Genomic DNA, 26,190 nt, shown 5'->3' with positions numbered 1-26,190 from the left:
ACTGCAGGATACCCGAGGTCTACCTCCGAAGATGATGTTTGGCATCTCTTATGGCGCACTTTTCTCCCCAGCAGCATGGCAATCAAAGCATCCTTCAATTGGCATTTAAAGTGCACACTATAATTTCTTTCTTTGTGAGAAGATTCCCAAATGCTCAAATATTTAAATACAATATGAATTGCTTCATCCTATATTTCCTCATTAAAAATATTATACAAAGGAAAGAGTTTTTTTTTTCAGATATAACTCTTTCCTAATTTATTCTTTCTTTTTGTTCTTGGGTTTTCTTGAGCTCTTGCAAAAACTCTTCAGGTTACAGAGAAAGCTATTTCTGTTTAGGCCCTAGGTCATTATCTTAATATCCAACTAAAACTATTCTGCTTGCAAATACCGGGTCTTGCCTCTGTGACTTTATTGGACTCAGATTACAGAAGTTTTCACAGCTAGATTCTTGATTTGCAGAGGGCTGATTCAGCTCCTTCTTTATGGCCCTATTCTTTCTGACCTATTTCTTTTCTCTCTTCTATCCTTCCCTCCTTCCTTCCTTTCTCTGTTCTTCCTCCTTCCTCTAATCTCTTCATGCACTCAGTGTCTGGTTCTGTGAAATGAATGATAATAAGATTCTTGCCCTCAAGAAGTCCCAGTAGAGTAGGGAAAAACAGACATAAAAAGTAACACAATTTAACACAATTAATTGTGTTGAAGCTAATAAATGCTATGTTTCTGTAAGTGTAAAATATTAAGGGAGCCCGGATGAGGAAGCAGTTACATGTGAGGAAGGATGTGAATTTGCAGAGAAAACAGAGGGCCTGTGGTAGGAGAGGACCTTGTCATGTGGAAGGAGGAGGGCAAGAGAATCATGAGAACTTTGGTAACATTTGTTCTCGGATTAGTAAATGGGCCAGGTGGCTGAGGTATAGGGTTTAAGGGAAGGAGCAGCTAGAAGTACACTTTCTGAAAAATTTTTCATGTTTCAGTGTGTATGTCATACCTCTCCAGGTGTTTTTAAAAAATAAAATTAGCATATACATGAACATAACTAAATCCAATTACAGTCTAGCTTCTTTGGCCTAAATAATTTGCAGCTACTTTTCATTCATCCATGATTTTGATGGAAGGGAATGAACAGATACAAGTTTTAGATAGTTTGAATTTTTTCCCTTTTAGATTTTGAATTTGAAAGTAGTTCCAGTATGTTTAAATTGGAGTTTCTAAACCTGGTAATCACAAATGAAAATAGTTGTTTTTTTTTTTTTTCGTGTTTCTTTCTTTCTTTCTTTCTTTCAAGCAGCCAGTGTAAGGTAATTCATTCTTTCATGGGACAAATATTTATTAAATCTCCCAATTATGTTGAGCAGGGAAAGGTAAAGAAAACACACGTTCCTTGCCCTTAGGAGAGTGACTAATAAACATGGCAATGTTAATGTACTGTGCCAAATGCTCTGCAGGAAACACGCTGATGATGCAGAGGAGGGGTGATGAGGAGTGGTGCCGGATAGTCATGGATCATGAAAAGTTTCTGGGAAGAACCAATGCTTGAGCTGAGTCTTAAAGAACACGTAAAAATTAGTCAGGCAAAGCAGCAAGGGACAGAGAGAATGGTGTTCTGAGCAGAAAGAAAAGTGTAAAAGCACAGGGACATGGTGCATTTGGGGAACTGCAATGGCTTCCTTATGGTTGGCTGGAAGGTGAGTGGGATGAGTGGTAAGAGATGGGGCTGAAGAGGCAGCCAAAGCCAGACCATAAAATGCTGGGAGATGGGCTAAAGAGTTTTGATTGTATTATCGAATTGTGGGGATCCATTGAAAAACAAGGCTAGAGCTAGTTTAGAGGGGTCACAAATCTGTGTTATTCTGATAGGGTGAGGTCTGACTTTGACAAAGATAAACTCAAAAGCAGGATCATCATCTAGAGGAGCCTTCAGTGATGCTGGGAGGCATTGCTGAGAGCTGAACCAAGGCAGTGTCAGTAGGTGTGAGGAGGAAGAGCTCAACCAGCTGAGCTGTAATGGAGAAGAAATTACCTACAACTGGTGGCTCCCTGCAACTGTTGGGTGAGGGAAAGGGAGGTATGCTGGATGCCCCAGATTCCCTGCCTGGGGTGGGTGGTATCATCCACCATGAGGAGAGACTTGGGAATGCAGGAGGATCAGCAGGTTTGGGAGTGAAAGAAATTGAGAGGTTGTTTTAGGTGTGTTGAGTTCAAGGCAGCTAAGAGGAAATAAACATCCAGTACAGTTGAGCATATGGGCCACTCACTCTTCTGAGAGTTATAGGCTAAAGCGGAAGGTGTGGAGAAACTATTTCTCAATAACCCTTGAAGCTATGGCAACCTTGAGATCACCTAGGGATGAATGTGAGGAGAGACTGAGGCTGTGACATTGGGGGAGTAATAGAGCTGGAGCATTTGGGACACTAGGTGGTTGTGATGTCATAGGAGTTCAGGTCCATTTGATTATTCTACATAAAGCTTAATTGATTAACTCTCTATTTCAAGTGTTCTTTAAATACCATTTTATGACTGCAATCAAATGAACAGAAGGCATTGAAAGACAACTATATTTAAATATTTATTCTAATTAAATGTCTAAAATCTTAATGATGTGTATTTTGTATAATCACACTGTGAGTGCTACATAGAGTGCAATGTTAACTCTGCCAGTAGGTGCCACTAAGAGCACCTGGAAAAGGATTCTAAGGAATAATCATAGGAAAAGAAAATGAAGAGTGCAAAGGCTTGTAACTTTGACTTGAATCTATTTCTCTTTAACAATTACAGGATGGTTCAGCAATTTGCTGTGGACTTTGAGAAGAGAATTGAAGGGTCAGGGGATCAAGTAGATACCCTGGAACTCTCAGGTGGTGCTAAAATCAATCGTATTTTTCATGAACGCTTTCCTTTTGAGATAGTAAAGGTTTGTGTCAAACGTTATTTTTTTCCTTAGTTTCACTTCACTTCCATATTCTGTTTTATACAACTTAATACAATATTGTGTGAGTGGTATAGAACTAACATAGTTCTTTGAACAAAACCTCCATATTCAGGTAATGAAATTCAGGAGAGGAATATGTTCTTACTGATGATTCTGATTTTATTTAATGAGATTTAACTACATTTCAAACACAAATACTAATTGAGTTTCCTAGTTTGTTGTCTAATTAACTTAAAAATATTTCTTAAGCATGTACTATGCACCACATTTCTAGGTGCCAGTGATTAAGACAGAGAAGACCCTTGCTTGTCTAGTGGGGAAAGACAGAAAATTAACAAATAGACAAAATACGAAAGTTTCAAATGTTTTTATGTAACATGATATGAGAGAGGGGATGGGTGAGCCACTTTTAATGGAATAATCAGGCAAATTCTGTCTGAGCAGGAGACATTTAAACTGTGCCCAGAATGGCATGAAGAGGTCAGCTGGGTAAAGATCTGGGGGAAAGGGGTTGTTCAAGGCAGAAGTAGCAACCTCGGGTAAGGCACTAAAGTATGACAGGTGAAGAACAGATTGGCTGATGAAGGAGAGGGGCATGAAATGAATTCAGAGAGGGAGGAAGTGTCCAGTTCACACAAAGCTTTCTAGGTTGAGGTAAAGTCTTTATACTTAACAATGGGAAGTTACAGGAGGGTTTTAAGCAGTAATGTGACTTGATTTGTTGATGATTTTAGAAGAATAGTATGCCTGTTGGATTGTAAAGAGCCAAGAGAGTGAGGAGAACAGTAGGCCAGACCAGGGGTGGATTCATTTTCTGTGGAGTCTAAAGCTTCTACAATTTTACAGGCCCCCTTGAAGAAGAATACAAAATTATAAACACACAGGCCCCGGGTCTTGGAAGAGGCTTGTGCAAGGGGGAAATGCTGAGAATTAAACTTCTTTAGCTTTCCAGTAAAAGTGCCCCAGCAAGAAAGGATAGAGAGATGGGTGGCTTTGGGGTTTTGGAGATAAAGTTGCTAGGGCTTCGATTGAAATGGGGGAATGGAAGAAAGGGAAGTTTTGAGATGACTTCCAAGGTTTTGGCTTTCACAGCTGAGGGAGTGGTAGTGCCCATCAGATGAGGGAAATGGAGGAAAACCTCTGTTTGTATGGAGAAGTGAATTAGGAGTTCTGTTTTGGATGTGCTAAGCGTAAAATGCCCAATAGGCAGTTGAGTAGTTTTAGGGACCATGCTACTTGTCTCAAACAGAGAGGCGAGTGCTTATGTCTTCTTGTGGGAGGCAAATGGGTAAATAGATAATTTCATTAAAATGTGCTAAGTAAAGTGATAAACTTCAGCAAAGGGTACTATGGAAACACAGCCCACAGACATGAATCCCAGCTCAAGTGTGTAAGGGAGCCAGGCTTCTGAGCTGAGTTTGGAAGGATGAGCAGCTAGTTAAGCAGGAGGAGGTAGGTTACAGGAGGGGGTGATCCAGACAGGAGAGGAATGATAAAGGCCCTGAGCTATGAAGCCATCAGTTATGGGTAGAGACCTAGAGCAATTCGTCATTCTAGGGCATAAGCTGTGAGGGGAGGAAATGGACAGACAATGAAGCTGGAGAGGCCAAATCTCAGAAGTCAGGGTTGAACTCAATGTTCTTGGGCTATCCCTTCAAGGTCTAAGCTCTGTGACACTTTGGTCCTACTTCCAAATAGATTTATGGTACCTAGCGCTTCTGAGACATATTTGTAATCTATCCTGTGTTGTCTTTTTGAAATATTACTAATTTTCTTTTACAAAGAGGCCTTTAACTCAAATGATTTAAGTGGCCAGGGACAAAAGACAGCCATTGTTAATTTCAGGACATCTGTACTGCTACTGCACAGCAGGTGAAACTCTTATTTATGCATTCTCCTGTGCCCTCAAATTTACCATATTCAGCAAAAGAATGAAGAATTATACATTTCAAATGAATGGCTAGATTTATGTCCAGAAGGCATCCTTATGCATAGCACTCCATATCTATAACAGAGTTAAAATCCACTGCCCCCAAACTCCCCAAAATCCCTAGTGTTCTGTGTTGCCTTGAACTTTATATAAACAGATGTTTTGACCATCTGGGTTTAGGTTAGGAAAGACATGAGTATCCACTTATTAATAATGAAGTCAATTATTCTCATTCTGTAATGTTCAACAATATTATTCAAAGGAATTAAGTGTCATAACTATGGCTCATTTTGCATCTGCAGATGGAGTTCAATGAGAAAGAATTGCGAAGAGAAATAAGCTATGCAATCAAAAACATACATGGTATCAGGCAAGTGATTCACATTTTTCTTGTCATCTGTTCAAGCTACCAAAAGAAAATTAATGTTTATAAATGGCTAGGAAACTCGTCTTTTCATCATTGAATAGGGTAGAATACAGAGGTGGGAGTAAGAAACAGGAAATCCTACTTTGGGGTTTAATGGTAACTTCCTGTATTGCTGTAGTCAGTTTTTTCCAAGTGAAAAAGCAAAAACATTTTCTGCATTTCCAGCCTGTACTCTGCACAATAGGGGATTCGCAGATTAGCAAGACCCCATTCTCCAGAGCCTTCATTTTTCATGAGGGAGGCCAGACATGCTCATAATTAATCATTACTTACACAAGAGAAGGGACAGATTAATTTTGACTAGTGTTGTGGTGCAAGATTGGGAAAGATTAATGGAGGTTGTTACTTTCAAGTTTATCCTTTCCTGTGGAGAGGATGGTTTCAACAGGCCAGGAGGTGTTGTGTGTGCATGTGTGCTTGCACATGTGGGAGCGTGCATATGAAGTGGGCAGCAGTGTGATGAGACAGGAGAGGATGGAAGGATGGAATGGAGGTTGTTGAGGCTGGAGGATAAAAGAAAGGGCTTTCCGGTGGAAGGGGTGGGATGACCAAAGGCAAAGAGGTGAGTGGGCACAGCATTTATCCATGGAGCCAAGAGTCATGCATATGCATTGGGACTGGCTTGAGGAATGCAGTCAGGAGAGCAGAGGGACCTGAGCTGGGTGGGGTTGGGGGTGGGGTAGAACTTGTGTCTGAATTTCCCCTTGTTTAAAGTGAGATTATTCTAAACTACCTTCTATCTTAGTCTGTTTGGACTGCTGTAACAAATGACTACAGACTGGGTGGCTTATAAACCACAGAAATTTATTTCTCACAGTTCTGGAGTTTGAAAATCCTAGGTCAGGGTGTGAGCATGGTCGGGTTCTGGTGAGATCCCTTTTCTGGCCTGCACAGTGCTGTCTTCTTATTCTGTCCTCATGTGGCAGAGAGAAAGCTAGTTAGCTCTCTGGCCTCTTCTTATAAGGGCACTAATCCCATTCATGAGGGTTCTGCCCTCATGATGTAATTACCTCCCAAAGGCCCCACCTCCTACTACCATCACATTGAAGGGTATGGTTTCAACATATGAAGTTTTAGGGGAACACATTCAGTTCACAACAATTTCTTTAAAGAACTATGATAAGAACAAATGATTTTAAAGCACATATTTATTCATTTCATGTACAGAAGGCTAAACATAACTTAATGAACATATGTTGAATTGCAGTGTCCTTAATTCAAGGAAATAAAACTTAGGTTGCCTAGTACATAGATTGCCTCATATGAAGGAGGTGGCCCCTGCCTGTTGTCATTTGTGGTTCAGCCTCTGCCAAAGGGCCAAGTTGAGACTGTGCTGGGAACAGACCCTGAGAAGGCAAAGCTTGACACTGAGTTTGCATGTGATGGGTGATTTTACAAAGGAGTTATGATGCTTGAGTTATTTGTTGTTTTAAAATTTAGACAATCTGTTGGTGGGACTGTAAACTAGTTCAACCATTGTGAAAGTCAGTGTGGAGATTCCTCAGGGATCTAGAACTAGAAATACCATTTGACCCAGCCATCCCATTACTGGGTATATACCCAAAGGACTATAAATCATGCTGCTATAAAGACACATGCACACGTATGTTTATTGCGTCACTATTCACAATAGCAAAGACTTGGAACCAACCCAAATGTCCAACAATGATAGACTGGATTAAGAAAATGTGGCACATATACACCATGGAATACTATGCAGCCATAAAAAATGATGAGTTCATGTCCTTTGTAGGGACATGGATGAAATTGGAAACCATCATTCTCAGTAAACTATCTCAAGGACAAAAAACCAAACACCACATGTTCTCACTCATAGGTGGGAATTGAACAATGAGAACACATGGACACAGGAAGGGGAACATCACACTCTGGGGACTGTTCTTGGGTGGGAGTAGGGGGGAGGGATAGCATTAGGAGATATACCTAATGCTAAATGATGAGTTAATGGGTGCAGCACACCAGCATGGCACATGTATACATATGTAACTAACCTGCACATTGTGCACATGTACCCTAAAACTTAAAGTATAATAATAATAAAAAAGAGAAAGAAAAAAGAGAAAAAAAAATTTAGACAATCTGCTCCACAAATCTCAAATAGTATGGGCAGATACGAGTTTACAAAGTGAAGAGGAGAAAACATCTATAACCAAATCTAATGTTTTTTCTTTTACCATCGATAGGATTTCTAAGCTCCCTATTCTATTTCTTCTCCACCAAATCCAGAATACATTTGGTGTAGAAACTGTTTTGCTTTTTAGCTGGGCAGATTTGGTATTTGGACATGTTTATCTGATAAATGCAGTGGAACCAAATTACATTTTTTGGGGTCATACAGTATTTGAACTCAGCCAAATACAGTATTTTTACTTCACTTGTAAAACTCATTACCATATACAGCTTTTGTCAAATATAACTGCAAAATCTCAGTAATTCAGAATTGTCGATTTCTGATTTATATGCCTACCGACAGGGGATTGTTGGTGGTTATTATAAATTTGCCTGTAAGATGATAAGAAATGCACAATGTCCTGAGCATAAGATATACTCATGGTATGCTTATTTAGGCCTTTAAATGTATATTTGGTTTGACAATTTTTTTTTCCCATTTGATTCCATTGGCTATTTGAATAGTAGAAGCCCTCTTTGCCCATGAAGGACTTGATGGAAGAGATGCTTTGTTTTTCTTCATTGTTTTGTCAACACTGAATGCTGACTATGAGCAAGGGAGGGAGACAGTCCTTATGGAGCAAATCAAGATAAATAGGGTAACAACTCTCCCTACTGTGTATCCTGCAATGTGAAATAGAATGCTGGGCTTCCAAGAAGGAAGGTCTCAGCAGCAAGACTGGAACTATAAGTGCTTGCTTTGCATCTGGGCTTTAAAGCACAGGTGGGATTTGAATAGGCCAAAATTGTTAACAGGGTAAAATGAACATCATAGACAAAGGGAAAGACATACAATATAAGCAAAGGCAAATTGACTGAAACATAGGGTACGTGAAAGGTGAGGAGAAAAATAACTGTGAAGAAAGATTAGAGTCAAACAGTGGAAAAATTTTAATATTGTACTAAACAGTTTGGATTTGATTCTGTACCTCGTTCAGAGAAATTACCATTATAATGTAGTATGATTACTACAGTTAGAAATAGAGGTGAGCATGGGGTGCTAAGCAAATGATAAGAAGGGGCATCAAGTCAAGATAGTATAAGGGAAGTGTTGAAAAGATTTTCCAAAAGAGGTACCATAGAATTCAGTTGCAGGAAGAGAAGTTAACTAAATAAGAATAGGTGGGGAGGGGAGGGAAGAGGGCCTAGGAGTGGGGAGGACCCAGTGCCAAAGCCTGGAGCCTGCCAGCCTTCAGTCATGGCCAAGATTCAGAGTTCAAAGTCCCCTGTTATTGTAGCTTCTCTCTACTGACCTTTTGTTTAAATTTGAGTAATCATTTTTCATTTTTTATGAATCACATATACACATGCACATGTATATATCTGCTTTCCTGAGCTCCTGTTCAGCATGAGAAAAGCATTATTATAACACCAGTTTGAATTAATTAGAGCCCAAAGGAAGACACTTGTTATTTTGGTTATCATTTGTTCTTTTGGAAATTCATTATTTAGGCATCTTGAAATATTAAAATTAATTCATAACTCCCCTTACTGTCTTATACTCCCAGTACCCCAGGCCCTCAGATTGGGAACTATCTGTAATATAGTTGTCCTGGAATGGATAAATTGTATAATCTAGAAATTCTACTATTTTAGTGTATAAAAAGTGAAGCTCACTCGCTGTTCCACAAAGGGCAAGGAATTGATTTTGGAATCTTTCAGAAATAGGAATCTAAATTGAGAACACCATTTCTATTGTAGCATTTCTTTTTATTGCTGTGAAACAGTAAGGTAAGACAAATTACAGTTAAATATTAGTTAAAGGTCACATGATGTGCCACATAAACATTTTGGGCACTATGTAACTTTTAAACTTGGTCTATTACATGCTTAATTTAAATGGAATGTTAATTTAAACATTTTTCAAAAGATTTTTGAATATTACTCAATTTAAAAAGTCTCATGGGCTGCTTGCTTTCTTACCTTCAGGACAGGGTTGTTTACTCCAGACATGGCATTTGAAGCGATAGTCAAGAAACAGATTGTAAAGTTGAAAGGGCCTTCCTTGAAGAGTGTGGATCTTGTAATACAAGAATTAATCAACACTGTGAAGAAGTGTACCAAAAAAGTAAGTTTGAATTATTTAACTTTCCAGTACGTGGCTTTGGTTTATCAACATTCCCTATCTCATTGCATGATTCTCTTTCCCTGACCCTCACTTTGTTATAGATGTTGTGTGTTTGCCTACAGGGAAGGGTTGTGGAAAGTACTGAGTGGGAATTGCTTTCATGAAGGGCAGACATACTGTCTTCTATCATTCCTAATACGGTGGTTTAGAAAGAGTATATTTCTTTGGCTGATTTTCCCCATGTTGTCTTAAACAAATAAACATTATTTCCAAACTATTAGGCAAATGCCCTAAGCTCATTTTTCCTGTGGTGCATGGATGAGCGTAATTGTTAGAGAAGGAAATCACTGATAGTACATATATCAATAAGAAAATTCTTCTAAATTGCAAATATGTATTCCACTTGAGCCTGGCTGTTCTGGGAAGGGGCAGTGTAGTGTAGTGGATAAGAACCCAGCCTTGGGGTTTCAATGACCTAGATTGAAATCCTGGCTCTGATACTTTCTGTGTGACCTTGGGCTTAACCTCTCTAGTCTTGTTAATTTATCTGTGAAATGAGGATGATGATGATAATAGTAATACCACCTTAGTGAGGATTAAACAAGATGATGCCTGAAACCTATGGGACACCTAACACACTGATTAACCATAATTTAAGTGCTCAATAAATGGTGGCTGATCCATAAATTGCCATTTTAGCAGCAGTCAGTATTCTCTACCCTGAATAGCTATTAAATCTATGCTGTAGAGTGCTGGGGCAAGACTTCCCAAGTAGGAGGACTCCTCACTGAGGAATATGGAGAACATGTGCTGAATTCCTCGGTTCATGAAAAGAATATCTTGTATTGAAAAACACAAAAAGAGAATTAGTGATGGTATTTACAGTAGGGTAGGTCTAGCCCCCTGACAGTTAACACTTGTGCTTTTAATATTTCTTCAACCTATGGATAATTCTGTTTTTGTTAGTTTTGTTATCCTTCCCTTTATAGATGGTTACTAGCAGTTACCTTTCTGAAAAACCAGTGGGAAGAAAGAGAGAGAATGAGAGGGACAGAGAATGAGAATGAATATGAATATTAGTTCCCAGTTACCTGACAGAAAGGCTCAGGTAAAGAACAGATGTACATAGTAGAAGAGGCAAATGGGCTGAATTCCTAGATGTGAAGGCTAAAAGAAAAGCAGTAAATGGAACTAGCTTAGGACCCAGAGGTGACTGGGAGGTTCAGACCCCTTCTCTAGAGCTCCTACTGCTCTTCCACCTCATTTCCTAAACTCCTGGTTTCTCTTCTCCAAAACAAGAAAGAGCCACAAGAGTTAAGGGACTGAGGGACAGAAAGAAGAATGCCCATGGAGTTGAAAAAAATCAATCTTTCTACCATCTCACCAGTTGGAAACTTCAAGTCAGTTGCTAACACTCCTCATCCCTGCTGCCCTAACCTACTCTTCAGAATGCAACCTATCGTGTCCCTTGTACATTTAAAGCTCTCTTAATTGATCTCTCTACTGACTTTCAAGATTAACTGATACTGAGTTTCCTACTAACCCTAAGGATTGCCACTCTCAGCACACAGATGTGTTTAGCCAGAGGCTTCTCTTTAGGTTGTCCATGTCTCTTACTCCCACCAATTATCCTGTCTTCTTTACAAGGGACAGTTGTGCTGTGTTTGTTCCCAAACCCATTTAGCCAGTTGCACTTATTTTAATAATATACTTTAAATAAAGAGAGTAATTAAACTGACCCAATGCAAAAAAGACTTTGAGTTTTGTTTCTATGAAAACTAAACTGAATGCTATGAAAAGACTTGATAACTGTTAGCTACAAAAGCTTTGCTATTGACTAGGTGTAGGCAAGGTAATGAAAAGAATGTGTGTGTGTGAGGAAGGGATTATAAAAATCTGGATAGGTTTGGCATTCAAATTATTTCACAAGTATCTTCAGGTTCTCCCTCCACTGTAAAGAAAGCAAAACTGGAAATCATAGATGAAGGATGTGGTTTATGTAAGACAGAAGATGCATAACTCCAATCAGCGATCCATATGCAGAGAACAGATCTTGGCCTTACATCAAAAGATTGGCACATGTGTGGACATTTATGTTTTAAGTTATATAAAGTGTTTATGGTATGCATGAATCTTTTTTTTTTTAATCATTTCCCATTTTATCCAACCTACTGGAAAGCCAACAGTCAGTTCTGATGGCATGGGATGAGACAGCTTGTTCCCAGACACTTTTTGGCTTCTATTCTTGCTCTCTACCCTTTCCATTATGCTCCTTGGATTGGTCTTCTATACATTTTTACTATCTTCTCAAAACATTTTATAGTTTGCCTTAGTTAAACACAAAATCTAGCTTTTCCTCTGAGGTTACTATTTACCCTTTAGCTTTCTTCAGTGAAGGATATTTATTCCAGCCTAAACTGGAAAAATCTGAGGGCCTTTATTGGGTATGACATTTGCCATTTCTCCTTTTGTGGCTTCCAAAGATTATTCCTTCACCTTCTCATAGTCTTCCATTAAGGCCCAGGTGGTGCCAGCTGTACCTGTTCCTTATATTCACTGTCACCACCAAGTTCCAGGTCACTCCCTTGCATTCATCAGGATCTTTAGAACCTGGCTTACATTTTTCCTCTCCATCCCCAATTCACCTTCAACGTGGAAGTGTTCAGTGTCCATGTAGATATCATGTCCAATGCCTAAAAGCTACTTTTCTTTGAGATCTTTGCTCTCCATTCAGTCCACTCTAGCATCATAGTTTCATGACTTCTGGCTCTTGTTGTCATCAAAAAATGTTTTACTAGGAAATTGTAAACCTTAAAGGGCCTGCAGAATGCTGATCACCCCCTTCATCCTCTTTAGATTTTAAGCCAATTGGGAAATTAATGGAAAAGCTCTATTTTGAAGGTTTGAAATTTAGTGTCCACTTCACTGCTGACAGATCTAGGTTGGAAAATGTGTCTGGGCCTTGCTGCTAAAGTGGGAGCCTCCTGTTATTTCCCCTTCCAGCATTAAACCTTAGAGCCCACAAGGTGTATGGGTGAGCAGATGTACATCCATCATTAGTTTTTTTATCTATTACTTCAGTTCCACTTGGATTAACTTTGCCACCTGTTGAAACTCCAGGACTGCTAAAATTTACTGCTTATCTTTATTTTCCTTTCCCCCAGGTTTCTGAAGAGCTTGGAGATAATTGTCTATTTGTGTGAACTGGTGCCCCAATATATTCATGGTCTTCTTCTTAGTCCAATTTCAACTGCTGCCCAGTAGTGCTTCAGTGTCTTAGTAATTAGCAGCCTCCTGTGTTCTTCATGATAATGATGTTAAACTTTTAGCACTCTCTTCAAGCGACCTGACTCATCACTTTCATCCTCACTTTCAATGAAGGTTTCGCAGAAAAAATAGGGGCCATAAATGGGCACTATGAAACATTGATTCTTGCCTTCTATCCCTCAAACTTACCTGTATTCACAACCACACCCCCTTCTTATCCTTGTCTCTGTTGAGATAGTATTCCTGATCAAGGGGGTGGGGGGTGGTTTCCTATCTGTACTCTCACCCCCTTAGAGGATGTACTCTATAGCCTTTTATTTCCTGAATCATCATCTTCTCCATCACATTTTAAAAAATCAACATATAAATATATCTATGTCTGTCCTAATTTAAAAAGAAACAGTGACAAACACTCACCTGCTGCCCTATTTTTCTCCTCTCATGGTCAGCCTTCTTGGGAAAAAAGTAGTTTATGCTTTGCATCTTTACTGTGTCATCTCCAGTTAATTCCTCAACTAAAATTTGGATTCTACCCCACTACTCTATAGAGTTAATTATTGCAAAGATCAGTGAGAGTCCTGATTGCCAAGCCTAAAGGACGCTCTTATTCCTGAGACTATATTCCACTCTCTTTATAAAGCTGGCACTCCTCTCTCATGGGTTCTCTTCCCTCTTTCTCTTTATTCCTTCTCTACCTCCTTTGAGCATTCGTCCATTTTTGCTTGCCTTTAAACACTGTGATCCCACAGAGTTTACTCCTGGTTTTATTCTCTTCTTACTATATTTTCTCCTTGACATATCATGTCTGTAATAGTTCAACTACCACTTAAAATATTGATGATTCCCAAATCTGTACCTCTAGCTCAAGCCTCTTTATGGAAACTGTCTACAGACTACTACAACTATTCTCTTTTCTTACTTAAAGCCCTGAACATTACTTTTAAGCCTGAATTATTCCAGTGGCCCCCTAACTGATCTATTTCTAGCCTGGTCACCCTCAAATTCATCTTTGCCATTGCTGTCAAAGTGATTTTTCTAAAATACAGATATGCGTTTTGCCTATATCCTCAGAATTATTCAACGACTCCTCAGAGCCTTGAAAATAAAGTTCAGATCATTTAGGGTTGTATTTAGGTTCCCTGTCTGATCTCTGAATTCTTCTCCAGCTATATCTTTGGTCCCACTGCTTGCTTCAGCCATTCTAGATGATTTGCACTATCCTCAAAGATTTTTCATGCCTTTGACATTTGCATAAGTGATTCCTTTTGTCTAGAATGTCTCACTTTCCCTCCTGTGTTTACCTGCCATCCCCTCTCATTTTTAGGGAGGCAGCTCAATCATCCTATTTTCCTTAAAATCTTCCTAAAGGGCCTCTGTGAGTCACTTCCTGGTCTCTCTCCCAACTCCCTTTTTAGTGCTTCTTTTGATACCCTATGTGTATTTATATCATAGCATTTATGATACTGCCTTGAGATTTATTTGTATGTATTTGTTTACATATCTCCTCTTGTTGATTGTAAGCTCCTTTGAAAAAAAGGCACTGTGTTTTTTATCTTCTCTCTAGCCTGTAACACAGTGACCAACTCCACATAGGGGCATTTTATAAATATTTACTAACAATTTAGATGTTCTAAAGTTATCCAGTGGTCAAAAATATATATACTTGGTTTTAAAATAGTATTTTAGCCATTCCTTTTAAAATGATAAAATTTAGGCAGGTTTTCTTTCAAACATCTATCGTTTTCCTTATGCTGCATTTTGATGTTTTTCATTTTTGGCCTTATTAGGTATACTTTCAATATCTTTTATTTAAAAACTGGTCTAATTAAAATATTTTGCAAAGCAAAATAATCCTAATTACAGTTGAGTCTGCTGGGACTTTATTACTTGCCTCGTTTTGAACATGAGCCATAGATAAGGTGACTATATAATTTATTGTTCAGTGCAGGACATTTTTGAGACTTAAAGGGGGTGCTATGAATACTTTCACTGGAGTAATAGGAGTAAACAAAGACTGCCTCAGGCAATGTGAAAATAAGTAATTCCAGCTATATTGTAATTATATATATATTTCTGTTATAGCATATATACATATATAAACATAAAATACAGTTTTCATTTACAACTCCTCATGTGATGCCTCATGTGTAAAAACCTTAAATGCTTTTTTCTTAAGCTGCATAAATAAACATCAGTGAAAAACATATGGGATTTCTGTGTGTTCAAACAACAAAACACAAAGCTAGACTCCTAACATGGGGAAATGCATTTCTTCCCAGATACTTTCTCACTGTTGTCTCTGGGGCACTGGAGGATAAGACAGGAACATTAGAGCTTTATGAGCTATTTGGCTTCATGCCAGGGACATCTCAACTTTGAAATTATTTTGGTGGGCATCTCTTTTCAGCTGCTTTTCTTTACCTCCTCTTCTCCAGTGCATCATCACAGGGTGCTGAAGGTCTTTTCAGAAAGCACTGAGAGGAACATCTTGATTTTTTTTTAACCACAGTTTAGCAACTGTGCCATTTACTGGCCTCTTGGGAACCGACATTCTTGGATCATTATTATACTAATTAATTGATTTTTTTCTTGTTTAGAAAAAAAAAGTTTTGCAAGGAGAAAAAAAATACCTTAGTCAGCTATTAGAAATACAGGGAAAGGGCCAGGCGAGGTGGCTCATGCCTGTAATCCCATCACTTTGGGAGGCCGAGGCGGATGGATCACCTGAGATCAGGAGTTCAAGACCACCCTGGCCAACATGGTAAAACCCCATCTCTACTAAAAATACAAAACTTAGCCAATCATGGTGGGGGGTGCCTATAATCTCAGCTACTCAGGAGGCTGAGGCAGGAGAATTGCTGGAACCTGGGAAGCGGCGGTTGCAGTGAGCCGAGATTGCACTATTGCACTCCAGCCCAGGCAACAACAGCGAGACTCCATTTCCCCCCCGCCCCCCAAAATAAAGAAAAAGAAATACAGGGAAAGATTTTCCATTAAGAAGTGCTGTTAGAAGAAATGCCAAATTTTGTGGCTTATTAGGTAAGTAAATATCTAGCTCTGAATACACATAACTAAACAAGTGAATCCAAGTCCTTACCATGGCTTACAAGGCCCTACACAATCTTGCCCCCCGCTTTTCATCTCTAAACTCATGTTCTCCCCTTTCTCTCCTCCTCTTGGTCCACTCCAGCTGCATTGGATTCCTTGTTTATTTAGCAGGCCAAGGAAACATGTCTGTAGAGCCTTTGCACTTCTCATTCTTAATGTGGGAAATGATCTGCCCCAAGATATCTGCATGGATCAAACCATTGCTTCTTTCAGGCCTCTGCTATTCAAATGCCCCATAAAGCAGAGTCTTTCTCCGACTTTTCTATTTTCAGTTGCATAGCCCTCCCACAAATACACACACACACACACACCACACATGCACACCATCGTTAATCTACTTACCAAACTTTTTCTTTGCAGTATATATTACTATTAATATATTAATTATATTATTTATGTCTGCTGTTGCTGTGTTATAAGATAATTAAGGGACCTTGAGAATACAAGTTCCATGAGAATAAGAACTTGGCTTATTAAGCTCATCGCTCTATTTGCCACCCCTAAAACAGCCTGGTTTTCAACAATGATTATTGAATGAATAATTTTAAAAATGAATTATGTCTCATTGATTCAGCAGGTGATGGTCAGTTTGGCTGAAGTAGGATGAAGGAAAATGGCTTCAAAGCATCATACTATTTAGGACTTTCTTTTAGGTTTATATAGATGTGCTATGGTTTTTACACTGTATGAAAATACTTGCATTTCGGGGAGGAGCCAAGATGGCCGAATAGGAACAGCTTCGGTCTACAGCTCCCAGCGTGAGCGACGCAGAAGACTGGTGATTTCTGCATTTCCATCTGAGGTACCGGGTTCATCTCACTAGGGAGTGCCAGACAGTGGGTGCAGATCAGTGGGTGCGTGCACCGTGCACGAGCCAAAGCAGGGTGAAGCATTGCCTCACTCCGGAAGCGCAAGGGGTCAGGGAGTTCCCTTTCCTAGTCAAAGAAAGGGGTGACGGACGGCACCTGGAAAATCGGGTCACTCCCACCTGAATACTGCGCTTTTCCGACGGGCTTAAAAAAGGGCACACCACGAGATTATATCCCGCACCTGGCTCGGAGGGTCCTACGCCCATGGAGTCTCGCTGATTGCTAGCACAGCAGTCTGAGATCAAACTGCAAGGCGGCAGCGAGGCTGGGGGAGGGGCGCCCGCCATTGCCCAGGCTTGCTTAGGTAAACAAAGCAGCAGGGAAGCTCGAACTGGGTGGAGCCCACCACAGCTCAAGGAGGCCTGCCTGCCTCTGTAGGCTCCACCTCTGGGGGCAGGGCACAGACAAACAAAAAGACAGCAGTAACCTCTGCAGACTTAAATGTCCCTGTCTGACAGCTTTGAAGAGAGCAGTGGTTCTTCCAGTATGCAGCTGGAGATCTGAAAACAGGCAGACTGCCTCCTCAAGTGGGTCCCTGACCCCTGACCCCTGAGCAGCCTAACTGGGAGGCACCCCCAAGCAGGGGCACACTGACACCTCACACGGCAGGGTACTCCAACAGACCTGCAGCTGAGGGTCCTGTCTGTTAGAAGGAAAACTAACAAACAGAAAGGACATCCACACCAAAAACCCATCTGTACATCACCATCATCAAAGACCAAAAGTAGATAAAACCACAAAGATGGGGAAAAAACAGAACAGAAAAACTGGAAACTCTAAAAAAGCAGAGCGCCTCTCCTCCTCCAAAGGAACGCAGTTCCTCACCAGCAAAGGAACAAAGCTGGACGGAGAACGACTTTGACGAGCTGAGAGAAGAAGGCTTCAGACGATCAAATTACTCTGAGCTACGAGAGGACATTCAAACCAAAGGCAAAGAAGTTGAAAACTTTGAAAAAAATTTAGACGAATGTATAACTAGAATAACCAATACAGAGAAGTGCTTAAAGGAGCTGATGGAGCTGAAAACCAAGGCTCAAGAACTACGTGAAGAATGCAGAAGCCTCAGGAGCTGATGCGATCAACTGGAAGAAAGGGTATCAGCAATGGAAGATGAAATGAATGAAATGAAGTGAGAAGGGAAGTTTAGAGAAAAAAGAATAAAAAGAAATGAGCAAAGCCTCCAAGAAATATGGGACTATATGAAAAGACCAAATCTACATCTCATTGGTGTATCTGAAAGTGACGGGGAGAATGGAACCAAGTTGGAAAACACTCTGCAAGATATTATCCAGGAGAACTTCCCCAATCTAGCAAGGCAGGCCAACGCTCAGATTCAGGAAATACAGAGAATGCCACAAAGATACTCCTCGAGAAGAGCAACTCCAAGACACATAATTGTCAGATTCACCAAAGTTGAAATGAAGGAAAAAATGTTAAGAGCAGCCAGAGAGAAAGGTCGGGTTACCCTCAAATGGAAGCCCATCAGACTAACAGCGGATCTCTCAGCAGAAACTCTACAAGCCAGAAGAGAGTGGGGGCCAATATTCAACATTCTTGAAGAAAAGAATTTTCAACCCAGAATTTCATATCCAGCCAAACTAAGCTTCATAAATGAAGCAGAAATAAAATACTTTACAGACAAGCAAATGCTGAGAGATTTTGTCACCACCAGGCCTGCCCTAAAAGAGCTCCTGAAGGAAGCACTAAACATGGAAAGGAACAACCGGTACCAGCCGCTGCAAAATCATGCCAAAATGTAAAGACCATCAAGACTAGGAAGAAACTGCATCAACTAACGAGCAAAATAACCAGCTAACATCATAATGACAGGATCAAATTCACACATAACAATATTAACTTTAAATGTCAATGGACTAAATGCTCCAATTAAAAGACACAGACTGGCAAATTGGATAAAGAGTCAAGACCCATCAGTGTGCTGTATTCAGGAAACCCATCTCATGTGCAGAGACACGCATAGGCTCAAAATGAAAGGATGGAGGAAGATCTACCAAGCAAATGGAAAACAAAAAAAGGCAGGGGTTGCAATCCTAGTCTCTGATAAAACAGACTTTAAACCAACAAAGATCAAAAGAGACAAAGAAGGCCATTACATAATGGTAAAGGGATCAATTCAACAAGAAGAGCTAACTATCCTAAATATATATGCACCCAATACAGGAGCACCCAGATTCATAAAGCAAGTCCTGAGTGACCTGCAAAGAGACTTAGACTCCCACACGTTAATAATGGGAGACTTTAACACCCACTGTCAACATTAGACAGATCAACGAGACAGAAAGTCAACAAGGATACCCAGGAATTGAACTCAGCTCTGCACCAAGTGGACCTAATAGACATCTACAGAACTCGCCACCCCAAATCAACAGAATATACATTTTTTTCAGCACCACACCACACCTATTCCAAAATTGACCACATACTTGGAAGTAAAGCTCTCCTCAGCAAATGTAAAAGAACAGAAATTATAACAAACTATCTCTCAGACCACAGTGCAATCAAATTAGAACTCAGGATTAAGAATCTCACTCAAAACCGCTCAACTACATGGAAACTGAACAACCTGCTCTTGAATGACTACTGGGTACATAAGGAAATGAAGGCAGAAATAAAGATGTTCTTTGAAACCAATGAGGACAAAGACACAACATACCAGAATCTCTGGGACTCATTTAAAGCAGTGTGTAGAGGGAAATTTATAGCACTAAATGCCCACAAGAGAAAGCAGGAAAGATCCAAAATTGACACCCTAACATCACAATTAAAAGAACTAGAAAAGCAAGAGCAAACATATTCAAAAGCTAGCAGAAGGCAAGAAATAACTAAAATCAGAGCAGAACTGAAGGAAATAGAGACCAAAAAAACCCTTAAAAATTAATGAATCCAGGAGCTGGTTTTTTGAAAGGATCAACAAAATTGATAGACTGCTAGCAAGACTAATAAAGAAGAAAATAGAGAAGAATCAAATAGACCCAATAAAAAATGATAAAGGGGATATCACCACCGATCCCACAGAAATACAAACTACCATCAGAGAATACTACAAACACCTCTACGCAAATAAACTAGAAAATCTAGAAGAAATGGATAAATTCCTCGACACATACACTCTCCCAAGACTAAACCACGAAGAAGTTGAATCTCTGAATAGACCAATAACAGGATCTGAAATTGTGGCAATAATCAATAGCTTACCAACCAAAAAGAGTCCAGGACCAGATGGATTCACAGCCGAATTCTACCAGAGGTACAAGGAGGAACTGGTACCATTCCTTCTGAAACTATTCCAATCAATAGAAAAAGAGGGAATCTTCCCTAACTCATTTTATGAGGCCAGCATCATTCTGATACCAAAGCCTGGCAGAGACACAACCAAAAAAGAGAATTTTAGACCAATATCCTTGATGACCATTGATGCAAAAATCCTCAATAAAATACTGGCAAAGTGAATCCAGCAGCACATCAAAAAGCTTATCCACCATGATCAAGTGGGCTTCATCCCTGGGATGCAAGGCTGGTTCAATATACGCAAATCAATAAATGTAATCCAGCATATAAACAGAGTCAAAGACAAAAACCACATGATTATCTCAATAGATGCAGAAAAGGCCTTTGACAAAATTCAACAACCCTGCATGCTAAAAACTCTCAATAAATTAGGTATTGATGGGACGTATTTCAAAATAATAAGAGCTATCTATGACAAACCCACAGCCAATATCGTACTGAATGGGCAAAAACTGGAAGCATTCCCTTTGAAAACTGGCACAAGACAGGGATGCCCTCTCTCACCACTCCTATTCAACATAGTGTTGGAAGTTCTGGCCAGGGCAATTAGGCAGGAGAAGGAAATAAAGGGTATTCAATTAGGAAAAGAGGAAGTCAAATTGTCCCTGTTTGCAGACGACATGATTGTGTATCTAGAAAACCCCATTGTCTCAGCCCAAAATCTCCTTAAGCTGATAAGCAACTTCAGCAAAGTCTCAGGATACAAAATCAATGTACAAAAATCACAAGCATTCTTATATACCAACAACCGACAAACAGAGAGCTAAATCATGAGTGAACTCCCATTCACAATTGCTTCAAAGAGAATAAAATACCTAGGAATCCAACTTACAAGGGATGTGAAGGAACTCTTCAAGGAGAACTACAAACCACTGCTCAAGGAAATAAAAGAGGATACAAACAAATGGAAGAACATTCCATGCTCATGGATAGAAAGAATCAATATCGTGAAAATGGCCATACTGCCCAAGGTAATTTACAGATTCAATGCCATCCCCATCAAGCTACCAATGCCTTTCTTCACAGAATTGGAAAAAACTACTTTAAAGTTCATATGGAACGAAAAAAGAGCCTGCATTGCCAAGTCAATCCTAAGCCAAAAGAACAAAGCTGGAGGCATCACACTACCTGACTTCAAACTATACTACAAGGCTACAGTAACCAAAACAGCATGGTACTGGTACCAAAACAGAGATATAGATCAATGGAACAGAATAGAGCCCTGAGAAATAATGCCGCATATCTACAACTATCTGATCTTTGACAAACCTGAGAAAAACAAGCAATGGGGAAAGGATTCCCTATTTAATAAATGGTGCTGGGAAAACTGGCTAGCCATATGTAGAAAGCTGAAACTGGATCCCTTCCTTACACCTTATACAAAAATTAATTCAAGATGGATTAAAGAAGACTTAAATGTTAGACCTAAAACCATAAAAACCCTAGAAGAAAACCTAGGCAATACCATTCAGGACATAGGCATGGGCAAGGACTTCATGTCTAAAACACCAAAAGCAATGGCAACAAAAGCCAAAATTGACAAATGGGATCTAATTAAACTAAAGAGCTTCTGCACAGCAAAAGAAACTACCGTCAGAGTGAACAGGCAACCTACAAAATGGGAGAAAATTTTCGCAACCTACTCATCTGACAAAGGGCTAATATCCAGACTCTACAATGAACTCAAACAAATTTACAAGAAAAAAACAAACAACCCCATCAAAAAGTGGGCGAAGGACATGAACAGACACTTCTCAAAAGAAGACATTTATGCAGCCAAAAACACATGAAAAAATGCTCATCATCACTCGCCATCAGAGAAATGCAAATCAAAACCACAATGAGATACCATCTCACACCAGTTAGAATGGCAATCATTAAAAAGTCAGGAAACAACAGGTGCTGGAGAGGATGTGGAGAAATTGGAACACTTTTACACTGTTGGTGGGACTGTAAACTAGTTCAACCATTGTGGAAGTCAGTGTGGCGATTCCTCAGGGATCTAGAACTGGAAATACCATTTGACCCAGCCATCCCATTACTGGGTATATACGCAAAGGACTATAAATCATGCTGCTTTAAAGACATATGCACATGTATGTTTATTGCAGCACTATTCACAATAGCAAAGACTTGGAACCAACCCAAATGTCCAACAATGATAGACTGGATTAAGAAAATGTGGCACATATACACCATGGAATACTATGCAGCCATGAAAAATGATGAGTTCGTGTCCTTTGCAGGGACATGGATGAAATTGGAAATCATCATTCTCAGTAAACCATCTCAAGAACAAAAAACCAAACACCACATATTCTCACTCATAGGTGGGAATTGAACAATGAGATCATATGGACACAGGAAGGGGAACATCACACCCTGGGGACTGTTGTGGGGTGGGGGGAGGGGGGAGGGATAGCACTGGGAGATATACCTAATGCTAGATGACAAGTTAGTGGGTGCAGCACACCAGCATGGCACATGTATACATATGTAACTAACCTGCACAATGTGCACATGTACCCTAAAACTTAAAGTATAATAATGAAAGAAAAAAATTTTAAAAAAAAGAAAATACTTGTATTTCACCTCCTCTAATGGTTGCCATCCAGTCAAACTCTGTGCTGTGCTTTGCATATAATACATGTCTAATGTAATAAGCTTTAGTTCCCAGGCTTCGAATCAGACTGGTTATTAAAGTCTGAAACTTTTGTTGGGTATTATAGGAAATTCAGGCCTGGGACTTGGTTTTAATGGGATAGAATCTCACCTTTTCATCTTACAACTCATTAAAGAATTTGTAATCTTTATAATTGGTTCTTAATTTATAATTTACCATGGTCCCTGATTTTCCTCCCACTTTCTGTTTTGAAGTTTTTTTCCATTTTAACTGCTCATTAATATGTCTACCAGAGATAAACTTGGGAAGAGAGAGATAAAAATCTGGTTATGATCTTCAGGTGTTGTTTTGCCACCATGTCAACCCACCCTGAATTCCTTTTTGGATGTTTTCTGAATTACTTAAGTAAGAGGCTCTTCTGACTACTCTGCGGCACCCAAGTTTTATTCACTTAAGGTTGGACTTTTTGTTTTTGTTTTTCTACTCTCCTTGTTTCTTAGGTGAGGACTTTTTTGTTTTTATTCCTTAGCATTTCATAAATAACACGAGAGTTCTCTTCATTTCTCTGTTTAAAAGTTTTTCCATCTTATACCTCACCACTTCTCCTGCTATTTGTTGAAAATATTTAAGGTTTCTGGATTAAGGATTTGCCCACCTGGAGAAGGAGGGCTAACACTAGCCCACTTGGTCCCAGTTCACCTAGTTGGGATCTGACACTCCTTTTCCCTTCCTGCCAACTTCACTTTGACCTTCTTTGACTTCTCATACGCCACTCATATGCCAATGTAGAACACCCCATAAGGAACTTTCCCATTAACCCCTGTACAACTTAGAAAACAGTCACTATTTCTTGATCTCTTTATATTAGAATTGCTTCTTATCTTCAATCACCTTTGTAAATGTTTCTACAAATACATCTGTTTAAAAAATTTTTTTCATAGCAAATGTGCTGTGCGCAGATGACTGTCTTCTCATATCCTGAATAAATACAACACTATGCTATATAAAAACAAAGGATTGCTAGGGATTTTGTTGGGTTGGGTGGGTGGTTAATTCACAGAAAATGAAATTAAAAAATTGTATGCTTTTATGAGTGCTAAAATTCATTATTTCTATTTGGTTTGTAGCAAGCAGCCAGCATTTAAAGGTTTATAGCTTTTTCATAAAAGCCCTTATCTTTAGGTCAGCCAAATCAATCAAGTCAAGTGGTATGTATAGAAGAAATTTTGTTCTGAATTTATTTTCTTAGACGGTTACCTAATAACTCCAGTCTTTGCTAGAGGCATCAAACTTGTTCCTCTTGATGATATGGAAATCTTGCCTGGTCTCTTGACCATTTTGAGAAAAATGTACTAGCATAGCGTAGATCTTATGGTCTGATAAACTGTTAATACATTTTGGAAGTGTATAATTTTTGTTTTGTTGGATAGAAATGTCTCCCAAGTGTTTTTTGTTTCTCTAGGAAAATGTGATCCATACTGAAATTAAATTTTTATATTGAGGTTCCACCAAAATAATTAATCAGTACCCTAAATAACACTTACAACATTGGACCTTATTAAAACATGTTTTGCTGCTTTCTCTCAGAACATGTATAATTAAAATATTCTCCTTGAATTAAATATTGAAGGTTTTGATTCCTAAAGTCGTGTATATTATATTATTTCTCCATTGAATCTTCTTTATTATTTAAGAATACTCTACCCAGGCTGGACTGGTGGTGGGCGCCTATAGTTGCAACTACTCAGGAGGCTGAGACAGGAGCATTGCTTGAACCCAGGAGGTGGAGGTTGCAGTGAGCCGAGATGTACCACTGCACTCCAGCCTGGGCAACAGAGCGAGACTCTGTCAAAAAAAAAAAAAAAAAAAAAGAATATTCAATGCAATTTGAACTATAAGCTATTTAGAACTAATTTGCTGTATAATAAATGTATAGCTTTGACTGCAAGTTTCACTATTATAATATAAGCATCAAATCCTCAGAGGACCTCTCACACCTGGTTTATGCATTTATTTCTTCATATTTCCCATTGGTTTTTAAAAAATATTTCTCTTGTATGACTATTTATCTGTATAGGCAACCTGCCACTCAAGACTATGTGGTTTCTAATATCAGGTGTTATGACATAAACTGAGCATGGAGCTGGACTGTAGCAGTTGCACCATGAATGACTGATGTGACATAAATTTAGGAATGTAATTATTATAACTAATAGCAAATCCTTCATCCCTTGACTCTCTATAAACCAATTTATATGTTATTTAATTAATCATTAGAGGAATAAAGGCCTAAAGACATCTTCTAGATCAATATTATTTAGGCGTACATACTTAATATTCTGATTACTTTGACAAATAAGAACTCCCATATTCTTACAACTGTAGGCTTTTAATTTGACATTCAAATTAAAAAAGTGCAAAAGTGATTGACAATTATAATGGTATAAATGATTGAGGAAATGGTGATTGCACATTAAATAAGAGACATAGAAGAGAGGTGAGGGATTGAATTGAGCAATCAAAGTTAAGTATGTTTTAAAGCTAAGTAAAGGGTGACACAAACTGAGCAGGGCACAGTTTGAATGAGATCATGAAATAATCTCATTATGAGATTAAATGAGATAATGAAATGAGTGGTAGAAAGCCTAATCAGAAATCAATTGAAATGTCAGTAGGACTTTATTTTTTAACCTCTGTATGTATGTATCTTAAGAATTGGGACTATTTATATGTTTGGGACTATTTATATATATTTATATATTTTATATTTGAAAGCCAGCAGTTAAAACCAAGATTTTGACTCTTATACTCCCACAATCAGTTCAATATCAACCAGCTAGTAACCAAACCAGCTGTTTCATTAATGCCATTCAGTGGTGGGCCTAGATCTTACATTGCTTAGTGTCTCTTCAAGGTTTTTCCTCCTTTGTCTCCATAATGGTAGTTCTTCTAGTGTGTTCTCTGTTTCTTTTGTTCCACTTAGAATTCAGGCTTATTGACTTCCAGTTGTCTCAATTGTAGGTACAAAATTGTGGCTCTTACAGATTCCTTTTCTGGTAGAATTAAGCCCATGGGCAGTAAGCTTGGAGAGATCAGGGGACACACACGTACACACAAATCAATGCTCCTGCCAAGGCCAGTAGATTGGAGGCATTCTTAGATGTCTCTACTTCATGGGATATTCTTGTCATTTTGGCCTTTCCCTGACTTAATCATGGCCATATACTGGCCTGGGGTCCTTCAGCTATCAAGTGTTTAGTATCTGAATAAATATTTATATTGCCACTATTTGATGGTTTTAAAAATAACTTTCTGCTGTAATCTATTTGCTAAATGCTGTTAAAGGCATCTCACTCTTCCTTGGTAGACCTCAACTGCTTGCGTAGTTACTTCTCTGAGGCAATGTGATTCTATAATAGTGTGGCTGTCATTGAATAGCTTGGGAAGCTGTCTGAGTGCAGGGGGAA

At 39.1% G+C, this 26,190-nt stretch overlaps 1 protein-coding gene across 13 annotated transcripts in view; it reads left to right on the top strand.

Annotated features, from left to right (window-relative positions):
- Nucleotides 1-26,190, top strand: part of DNM3 (dynamin 3) — a 576,659-nt gene that overhangs the window by 200,091 nt on the left and 350,378 nt on the right. For all 13 annotated transcript variants that reach the window (XM_024350123.3, XM_054673217.2, XM_016932653.4 and 10 more), the window contains exons 8-10: nt 2,779-2,914; nt 5,165-5,232; nt 9,409-9,547. In XM_024350123.3, the coding sequence (XP_024205891.2) occupies nt 2,779-2,914; nt 5,165-5,232; nt 9,409-9,547 (343 nt within the window). The remainder of the gene's footprint in view (nt 1-2,778; nt 2,915-5,164; nt 5,233-9,408; nt 9,548-26,190) is intronic.

Source organism: Pan troglodytes, chromosome 1 (genome assembly GCF_028858775.2).
Source record: "Pan troglodytes isolate AG18354 chromosome 1, NHGRI_mPanTro3-v2.0_pri, whole genome shotgun sequence".
NCBI classification, from domain to species: Eukaryota; Metazoa; Chordata; class Mammalia; order Primates; family Hominidae; genus Pan; species Pan troglodytes.
Note: the sequence above shows the minus strand (reverse complement) of the source record. Positions and strands in the feature narration are given on the sequence as shown.